Source organism: Haliotis asinina, chromosome 1 (assembly GCF_037392515.1).
Source record: "Haliotis asinina isolate JCU_RB_2024 chromosome 1, JCU_Hal_asi_v2, whole genome shotgun sequence".
In the NCBI taxonomy this organism is placed as follows: domain Eukaryota; kingdom Metazoa; phylum Mollusca; class Gastropoda; order Lepetellida; family Haliotidae; genus Haliotis; species Haliotis asinina.
In genome coordinates this window covers 24496400-24507053 of record NC_090280.1, presented here as the reverse complement: position 1 = coordinate 24507053, position 10654 = coordinate 24496400, and the positions used below count along the sequence as shown (strand labels likewise).

The 10654-nt window shown below is 41.6% G+C and overlaps 2 protein-coding genes across 2 annotated transcripts; both read left to right on the top strand.

The window, feature by feature from the left end:
• The first annotated feature begins 567 nt into the window (after positions 1-567).
• LOC137265105 (cell adhesion molecule 4-like) lies at positions 568-2091 on the top strand. The gene is made up of 2 exons (XM_067800447.1): positions 568-751; positions 1799-2091. The coding sequence occupies exons 1-2, from the start codon at positions 568-570 to the stop codon at positions 2089-2091; spliced, it is 477 nt and encodes a 158-aa protein (XP_067656548.1).
• A 1774-nt stretch (positions 2092-3865) lies between these two features.
• On the top strand, positions 3866-8917 carry LOC137289245 (uncharacterized). The gene is made up of 5 exons (XM_067820849.1): positions 3866-3905; positions 6636-6680; positions 7479-7558; positions 8428-8496; positions 8714-8917. Exons 1-5 carry the CDS (start codon positions 3866-3868, stop codon positions 8915-8917), a joined length of 438 nt encoding a protein of 145 aa, XP_067676950.1.
• Positions 8918-10654: the final 1737 nt, after the last annotated feature.

Genomic DNA, 10654 nt, shown 5'->3' with positions numbered 1-10654 from the left:
CTGTACAGGACGCTGGTACTTACTACTGTCAGGGAAGCAATGGAGAGAATGTTACTGGATGTAGACAGGTCCTGGTTGTAGCACGTCAGTATTAAAAAATACATTCTGAATATTTGCATGTCGCTGGCCTATATCTTATGGGCAACAACGGTGAATTCTTCAAATGTCAAAACACTTAGCAATAACGGTGAATTCTTCAAATGTCCAAACACTTAGTAAAATCGTTTTATTGGCATTGAGAATGTTCCTGGATGTAGACAGGTCGTCGTTGTAGCACGTAAGTATTTAACTATAAATTCCGAATATTAACATGTCACTAGCCTATATGTTATGGGCAATAACGATGAATTCTTCAAATGTAAAAACAGTTCGTAAAATCGGGGGGTGGGGTGGGGGGAGAGGGGTTGGCACTCGCATTATTGTATCAATGGATTTACTCATTTGTTCACAGAAAAGCCAGCCACACCTACCATCACCGGACCTGACTCACCTGTATCAGGTGAGAATGTCACCCTCACATGCTCCTCCTCCTCCCGGAGTCTACCCCCGGACCACCACCCACTGACCATGACCTACATCTGGAGGAGGGAGGGGGCGCTGCTAAAATCTGGTGATGAGTCTCCTACAGGTGGAGATGAGATGACAATAAGCCACGTCAAGAGAGAGAACCAGGGAGACAACTACAGCTGCCAGGCTGTGGAGGAGGGGCTGGAGTCTGACTGGAGTCTCGGACATGTACTGGATGTCCTACGTGAGTAAGAACTACCTTGTTTACGGTACAGGAACCTCGCATATCTTTGCAACTACGGCTCTGAGTATAGCACCGTCATAGAACCCTCATGTCCTGAATCATTATTATAACAGTACTTTGGTGGTTCGGATCGGAATTAACGACAACATAGCCAAAATCTGTGATGAAAGTTTTCAGCTTCAAAGGTTTAACGAAATACTTCAAATACTTCAAACACGAATACTTCAAAATTATGTCACATCACTGTTGTTAATCTGGATGTGAGCTCAGATCAGCACAATACATAATATTGATTGAATGAATCTGTTGCTACGACAACGAATGCAGTTTTTGTTCCTCGGTCTCGCAAATCGAGCCTCAGATTTCAGAAAATATAAATGCTCGGTGACACACAAAGGCCAAAACAAGAATATTTAAAATATTAGGAAAATAAGGAACACAAGAGACTCACTACCAACCACGCATGGCAAAATTCAAGACATTTAGAGTATATTTAGAGTATCTTCTACTATTCTGTATTCTATATTGTACGCAAATGTTTACACAAGACAAGCTTTCTCTCATTAACTTTTCATTTACCTTCTGAAGTACCTAAATCATCTGTTAAAAACCTCCCCAGACACGACCACAATACGACCTGAAACAAGCCGTGAAGCGTCACTGAATATGTGACGCCAGTGTCATCTATCGGAACAATTGCGTCGTGACATTTGTATGTAACTTGGCGGCGCTCAACTGGCACTGACACGATACATTTCAACGTTCAGATTATCACTCATGGTTCAACTATAGCTTTAAAATCGTAACTATGTGTCGTCACAGTACATCACCGTGTTTATTCCAAATGACTGTCATGGCATAAAATGGGTTGACTGTGATGATCAAGGTCGCGATTGATTAAGGATTATTGATCGTGCAAACTGTGCATAACATCAGTATTGCACTATTTGGTGTTCCTTAATTAGCGTAACTGACGCCAAATGACGAGGGAAGTATCTTAGATGTGTTTTCCCCTCACCATCACCCCCCTCACATCATATATTCCAGATGGACCTGTCCAGATTCTGTTTGAAGGCACAAGGGAGGTAGAAGAGGGGAAACCTCTAACAGTGATATGTTCCGCTGACTGTAACCCTGCCTGCACTGTAACCTGGTGGGACACATCCAGGCAGATGGTGATTACAGGACACGTGGAGGCTGTGTTGTCTATGCCAGCTGTAGATGTGTGTGTGTCTGGACAGTACACGTGTCACGTCAACAACAGCCATGGGAGTTCATCAAGGAACCTGACACTGGAGGTCCTCCGTAAGGCCTCCACAGATTCCGGAAACATATATTAGTAACATAATATGTGACATTTAAAATTATATTTGAATGAGACATGTAATGACTGTTTAAGTTTTTACTCCCTTCAAATTTCTCAAAACACACAGAGATTTTGAACAGGTATCTACCAAAATGTGGATTAGGAGGTCAATCTTGACTATTAATCTGATGATATGACATCAAGTCAGTGTGATTCGTCACTCTCAGATTCCCCAAAAGCAAAAAAATCAGATCTGAACCGAGGAGAACAAAAACATTATATATTTACTCTATTACATACATCATTTATATAATTCGACAAAGAAACCAGTTCCAGTAAATCCTGACATTTGCGACTCTTGCTTCCATTTGAACACATTTCAATGTGATCTTACGCCATATGCTGTATGTATATTGAATCAAAGGAAAGCTTCTATTTGGTATGGTGAATGTTGCAGCACGTAAGTTAATTGAATCTGGTGTAGACCCCATCGTACCTGTGACTGCCGCTTGTTCTGTCCTCATTGTCGTCATCGCTTTCGTCATCGTCGCCGTCGTTTTCCGAAGAAACAGGACCACGAAAGGTACTGTCTTTGTGGTGATACGAGAAAATATTAATTATGCTGCTATCGTATATCCTGTCATGCATCTCTTCAGTTTTATTACTTCAATTACAGCAGACGCACTTGAATCCTTTCTGAATGATAATTTGCATTAGAAGTGATTACAATAGGGTATGTTTTATCTATTTCAGGAGGTAAAGTGTACAGGTGAGGACTCTCAATAGCAGATATATGTTGCCAGTATATCATTTCAAGAACAATGAGAAGACCACAGCGTTTACATACGAGTTAAGGTACAGGTTTAGCCCTACGAGTTCGGTGTACTCATACAGGTTAAGATATAGGGTCACTCACATATGTTACGGTACAGTTACTCCTACAAGTTAAGGTATAGAGTTTCTCCTATACGTTAAGGTATAGAGTTTCTCCTACAAGTTAAGATACAGTTTTACTCCTACAAGTTAAGGTACACTTTTACTCCTACACGCTAAGGTGGAGAGTTACTCCTACAAGTTAATGTACACAGTTACTGATACAAGTTATTATTGGATATTTATATAGCGCACATATCCATGCAACTAGTGCTTGCTCAAGGCCCTGGTATTTGTTACCCTCGACCATTGGATGTCCGTCTCAGCATCACATCGTATTATCAATCTCAACTCCCTGGGGAGTATACAACTCTTGCTGCCTCTAGGCGCACTGAGTTTATTGTACAAGCTAAGGTGCAGAGTTACTCCTACAAGTTACGATACAGTTTTACTCCTACAAGTTGAGGTACAGTTAACTCCTACAGGTTAAGGTTCAGAGCTACTCCTACAAGTTGAGGTACAGTTATACTCCTACAAGTTAAGGTGAAGTTTTACTCTTACAAGTTGAGGTATACTTTTACTCCTACCAGTTAAGGTACAGTTTTACTCCTACAAGATAAGGTACAGAGTTACTCCAACAAAATACGTTTCAGTGTTTCTCTCATAAGTTAAGGTACTGAAAAGAAAGAAAAGGATACAGGATTAGCATTGTCGTTTGTACTTTCGAGGTGAGCATTATGACTTCAAGATAATCACAGAACGTTTTGGTGCCAGGTAGGCTCAGGTAGGTAATATCTAATATCAGCATTTGCAGCTAACTAATTAAAGGTTTATTTTTTCGAAGTTTAACTTTGCAGTCTGATGTGTGCCGTGGCATGATATGAATTGCTTACTCCTTCACCTCATGCATGTCTTTTAGGGCTGGAGACCGCAGTATGGCTGACAACGAAGCACAATTTCAACAAGATCCAAGTGGTAAGTGTTTGAAATCTTGCAAAAGCGTGTCGGCGCATTCGATCAGCAGACTTATTTGTATACCGGGCGGATTGTATGAATGCACTGCACATCATTCATTGTTCGGAGGGGCGTGGGATAGTCCAGAGATTTTTCGTCAGGCGGAGGAAAGTGAGTTTAGTTATACGCCGTTTGTAGCGATTCCAACAATATCTGGGCTACACCAGAAATGGATTTCACACATTGTACTCAAGTGAGGGATCAAATCCGCATTTTCGCCGAAAGGGGCGAACGCAGTAATCACAAGCTAGTAGCTACCCAACTGTCCCGTTATGCCGAAGACACGGGTTCGGTGTGCTGAGCGCAACATGTCTCAACAAACAAACGAACAACTGAAAGTAGTGCTTATGACACCTGGATAGGATATGTCTAGTAATAGTGACAAAGCCAGTGGTCACATAAAACGTGATGTATGCAATTTAAGTATTGTATCGGGAGATGGCGCGAACGCTATTGTACATCGGCTCGCACAAAAAGAAGCAGGGGAAAGTGGGATTTTTATTAAACTTAATAGGTTATGCTTATAGATTTCATTTGAAACTTTTCTTCGTCATTACTCAAGGTCAGTTTATTGAACATGTGTGCAGCAACACCCCACAAGTAATAGAACTCCCGACCCCCACTCCCACCCAAGTGCCACACGACACTCCAACCTCTACCTCCACCCAACCGCCACACGCCATCCGAAACCCCACCCCAACCCCTACCTCCATCCAACCGCCAAGCGCCATCCCAATCCCAACCCAATCACCACACGCCCCTCCCCTTCCCAACCCCTACCCCTACCTAACCGCCACACGCCACGTACTTGTATTTGTATCAAATTCCTTGTACTTGATGTTTGTTTCTAATCAACTTGATCACTTGGAAATCATTCATGGAATATTGTTATCTTCCGGTTTGTCCGGAAGATAGGACCTGTAATCAAGGAAGATGAATGATGTTCCAATATTAGAAACAAGATAAAGCCCCAGGATATATAAAGTGACCTTGAACTAAATGTTAGGAAAAACACGTGTTCGCAAACAAGCACTGTGTTCAGACGAAGCAACTGAAAAGCCGCTATAGTTAATCAGCCAAACATGACCCGAGTAATACCAAGGTCCTTGTGCTGTGAAGGAGAGGTAGGGTGGCCCAGTGGCTAAAGCGTTCTTTCTTCAAGCCGAAAGCCAGGGTTCCATTCCCTACTTTGGTCCAACATGCGAAGTCCATTTCTGGTGTCCCCCACCGTGACATTGTTGAAAGAATGCTAAAAGCGGCGTAAATCCAAATTTGTTTATTCATTCATCTACGTCACACGCATTATTGGTAGCATGCCGTTTACTGCAGAATAAAGAGTTACTGGAATAACTGTAGGTTCCACAGACCGAGAAAAACACCATGCGTTGTCGCATATTATCTGACAAGCCACTACTTGTGATAAATATTAAGCAAACTTTCATATACATGTACACACAAATGTTTCACTGACGTACCATGTAATATTGATTATACAGTTGTTGATTGCAGAGTGCAATGGGTGACAAACAGTGTTTAGGATTGGGAAACAAGCAATGTTTAGGAATGGGTGTTTAGGATTGGGTGACAAGCAGTGTTTAGGATTGGGTGTTTAGGATTGGGTGACAAGCAGTGTTTAGGATTGGGTGATTAGCAGTGTTTAGGATTGGGTGACAAGCAGTAGTTAGGATCGGGTGAGAAGCATTGTATAGGATTGGGTGACAAGCAGTGTTTAGGATTGGGTGACAAGTAGTGTTTAGGATCGGGTGGCAAGCAGTGTTTAGGATCGGGTGACAAGCAGTGTTTAGGATTGGGTGACAAGCAGTGTTTAGGATCGGGTGACAAGCAGTGTTTAGGATTGGGTGACAAGCAGTGTTTAGGATTGGGTGACAAGCAGTGTTTAGGATTGGGTGACAAGCAGTGTTTAGGATTGGGTAACAAGCAGTGTTTAGGATTGGGAACAAGCAGTGTTTAGGAATGGGTGTTTAGGATTGGGTGACAAGCAGTGTTTAGGATTGGGTGTTTAGGATTGGGTGACATGCAGTGTTTAGGATTGGGTGATTAGCAGTGTTTAGGATTGGGTGACAAGCAGTGTTTAGGACTGGGTGACAAGCAGTGTTTAGGACTGGGTGACAAGCAGTGTTTAGGATTGGGTGACAAGCAGTGTTTAGGATCGGGTGACAAGCAGTGTTTAGGACTGGGTGACAAGCAGTGTTTAGGACTGGGTGACAAGCAGTGTCTAGGATTGGGTGACAAGCAGTGTTTAGGATTGGGTGACAAGCAGTGTTTAGGATTGGGTGACAAGTGTGACAAGTATTGTTTAGGATTGGGTGACAAGTATTGTTTAGGATTGGGTGACAAGCAGTGTTTAGGATTGGGTGATTGAATGATAAGCTGTTACGTAATAGATACGTTTTCAAGTAGATCTTTAAGAATCTACAAGTACAAGTAATCTACCCCATGAAAATGTAAATTTGACATGCTCTTCACAAATTATTAACGGTTAGACTATCTGCTTCATTTATGCCTGGCATCATGTCCCAGCCGCTGAAATCAATCGAGGCTCCATGTGACAACCCGCTGCCATAGCTGGGATATTGCTGAGTGCGGTGTACACACCTATAGAACCATTGGTATTATTTCTTCTTGTAATACTTAGTTTAATAGTTTCTGACTAAACACTTCTACCTACAGACTTGTATGCCAAGGTGAACAAAAAGAGAAGGCGCAGGAGAGAAGGTATAGCCCATCTTTCCATCCTTGTGGTCAGTGAGTCTCACCTTAGGTGAGGGGCGGTGGGGTAGTCTAGTGGATAAAGCGTTCGCTCGTCACGCTGAAGATATGGATTCGATTCGCCATATGGGTTCAATGAAGACCATTTCCGGTGTCCCCGCCATGATGTTGATGGAATATTGTTAAAAGCGGCGTAAAGCAAATCTCACTTGAGGTGACGCTATACATGACGTCATCTATACCTCATGACGTCATCTTAGCCCCTGACTATTTACCTCAGCGGTGTGTCCGTGTGTCTTTTCTGTGACAATGTGCGGATGTAGCTGCCGTCTAGAGCATTGACATTCACCGTGTTTGGTGGTTTTCCTTTGTCATGAAAGAAACTATGGTTATGGGTGCGAAACCCCAAATATGGTTCTTTGTTTGTCAGCATCAGACCATGGGTGTTTAACACAAGCTGTAGGTCAGTGTCACTGACGGATGTACAAAAAAAACACTTTAACAAAGATTTCAACGAAACCCGCACAGACACTTGCTGTTTTTGACACCTTCTCATCAGGTGTCTTTGTTGTAAGAGATTACTGTTTGACATCCTACAGAAGTTTGACACCCATCCTATAGAAGCCTTTTTGGCCATTTGTCATTAATTTCCAAACGTACATGTTGAATTATTAAGTTACAAACTTGAAACTTCAACAAAATAAGTTGAAAAAAGCGAAACCCCGAATGACTCATCAAGGCCCATTCAGTACCAATCTCACACATCTCGTCTATAATACGTCTACTTTGTTCTCTTTTCCACAGTGTCTGATGTTTATGCCACGGTACAGAAGGCTCAATGCAAACAGTTCATGAATAGGGCTTATGCCGGCGCAGGGCCATCGGTAAGTGTGTACAAGAACTGTTTTCCTACAATACAAAACTGACAGGAAGATAATTTATTATCATTCAGTCAGTGTGTCGTAAAGACGTGGATACGAAATAGGCAACGTAAGGTAATGAATGAGTGAGTGAGTGAGTTTGGTTTTACGCCGCTTTCAGCATCAACATCACGACGGGGGAACTCCAGAAATTGACTTCGCACATTGTACTAATGTGGGTAATCGAACCGGGGCCTTCGGCGTGAGGAGCGAACGCTTTAACCACTAGGCCACCCCACCGCCACGTGAGATAATGAATGCATTTGCGAAGATCGATGCTCATTATGTACACCATTGATTTTCTCGTTCATTCATTGACGTCAACTGCTGAGTGTTGCGTAAAGCAAACCTAACATATCATAAAACATATGTCAACACAGAACAACAAAAATATATGTCATCACTTGGTTCACCAGTGGATGTAAGTTAAAGAGAAGAATAAAAAAACCCTCACAGCAGCCAAGTCGAGGCCACAGACAAAATTCTGGAACAATTATCATAATTATTATAGTCAATGTTTTTCTTTCATTAAGAACAAACTTACGTATCACTAGCAGAAGGGCAGTATTTTCTCATTACTTCTATCAATAATTTTAATGGCGATGTTGTTACATTATGTTCATATTCATTTAAGTAATGCAAAAACTTACAAAACTTACCAATAAGTTCAGTTCCTCATAAAAAACCAAGACCTATATGGGCATTAACCTTACAAGTCTTTTCAAAAGCCTGAACAACACAATGTAATATATTGGATGTGTGAAGAGATATCATGTGTTTAATACATCATAATGATCCCCTGTTGAGATCATACATATGTTTGCTGTCTCCAGTCGGAAAATGCAGTTCTAATCGACTATGCAGGACCAGTCGCTGCCGAATACAACAACTGTGGCGAAACGGTAGGTGTATTATACATATCCTGTCACGTTCCGGTGAAGAAACTTCCCTGATTGGCTGACACAATGCCGAAACGACTCTAAGTTGCAACGAACACAAAGAGAAAGCATGTTCTTGGTTCAGTAAATGTACCAGGTGCAGATTTGGGTTCAGTCATGGAATAAATTCTCATGATAGAAATGTTCGACATTTGTAAGTGCAGTTGTGTTAAAATTTCAGAATGATGATGGTCTGACCTACGCCGACCTTGCCCTTGAATCGCCTACCCTGATCGACGGCAAACCAATCATACACAGAAGGGAGGAGCCTGTGGTATATGAAGAGATTGACTTCGCCCTCACCCCCGGGCCACAGCTTCCGGACAAGATATGGGAGGTGGAAGTGCAGGAGGAGGAGGAGAGACGACAGTGCCTCTGGGAGTGAAGATGAATGAACCTTGAGAATCTCCAGCTGCAGGACAAGACCATGGATCTGGAGGAGCTGGCGGAGGGAGGCTGTGCTTCTGGGAGTGAAGATGAAAGAACCTTGAGAATCTCCATCCGGACAAGACCTTTCGAGGTTGAAGAGCTGGAGGAGGGAGGATTTGCTTCTGGAAGTGAAGATGAAAGACACTTGAGAATCTCCAGCTGCTGGACAAGACCTGAGAGGTTGAATCTCAGAGTCTCAAGGTTACATTGCGAAACATAACTAACATTTAATGGAATCATTTAGATAAGCAAATATGCTTTGAAAGCTGAATAGAACATTGGTATAAAAAGAGTGTGTGTGTGTGTGAGAGAGAGTGGGTGGGTGCGTAACTATTGGCTTCTTTATAATGATCCACGGTAATAAAGAAACTGAATCCAGTGGTTCCTTTGCGAATTAGGTACATTGCAAGTTTTCACAACTAAGGAGCGTTATATATTCCCTAAATGTACGTATTTAAACCTACATTTACACGTTCGCAATCTGCATCAAACTAGCATCTACCATTAAGGGGGTACCCCGTCGAGAGTGTATCTGTCTGTTTTCATTTCCACCGGTACTTTTATATACAAGGTTGTGCACTGACCGTAGGGAGAGAAATAACAGCTTTATAATTCACTTGCAAAGGTGACCAGTTTACTTGAGCATTATCATGACATCATTTTCTTCCCTCATACGTAGTAGGGAATCTACCTCCTTTATTTTTGTCGAAATACAATAAGTTGTGAAAGTTAGTGTCAAACGGTTGTTGTATTTTTTGGAACTCATATAACGCTTGGCATCGTATTGTTCATATACTATAAGCATTTAGTCTTTATAGAGGCTCATACAACGTTTGGCATCTTGCTGATCATACATGTGTGGCTTCTTGGTGTTTGAATAGGCATGGCGTATTGCCTCTCTGGTCGACATGCTAGAAGTTCAGAAGATGAAGAATGAGGATATTTATTATGGAGGTACAACTTCATTATGCTTTGCTCGGCAACGACATTAGAATCTATGTCGAACGTCGCCTATACATAATATAAAGAGGTTGTCTATCCATAACAACTGCCTTCATTCTTCATGGCGTATTGGTTGTTCATAAGCCAGAGAGTTTTCTTTCAAATATGATAATATGTGTTTTGATCTTTTTTTTTTACTGGAATCGGCATTTCATCAGTTCTATATTTTTGTGTTTTGTTATTCATGTACGTTATGCATGTGAGACGAACATTTTATTCAGTACCTTAGTGTGGAGCAATGCAGGGTAAATCAACCTTTATCTACGTCGACCTCTGTGATGAGGGGTTTAAATACGGTAGTACTTCCAGGACTGTATGTTGTAAGATTAGTGTGCCGTGATGCAGATCTGTTCCGTTAACTTCACGGTTACTTGTATATAGATCTTTACATATTTACTCTGTAAGTAACTTACCTTAACTGTGTTTCATGTTCTCTTATGATGACATTCTCTATTTTTTTCATCACATTTCATCAAAGCAGGTGTTCGTATTCACTAAGATTGTTGTTAACCGTCATGCATACGGTGTAGACAACATTTTTTTACGAATTCAGTTTTACGAAACAATTCATAAGAAGGTGTATATGGTTTGTGTTTGATTAGGTTTTAATTCATAAAACGAATATTTTGGACATTCACCACTGAGCCTTTGCAAGGATTGTAAGACACCATTACAGACAGGGTAGCCGTAC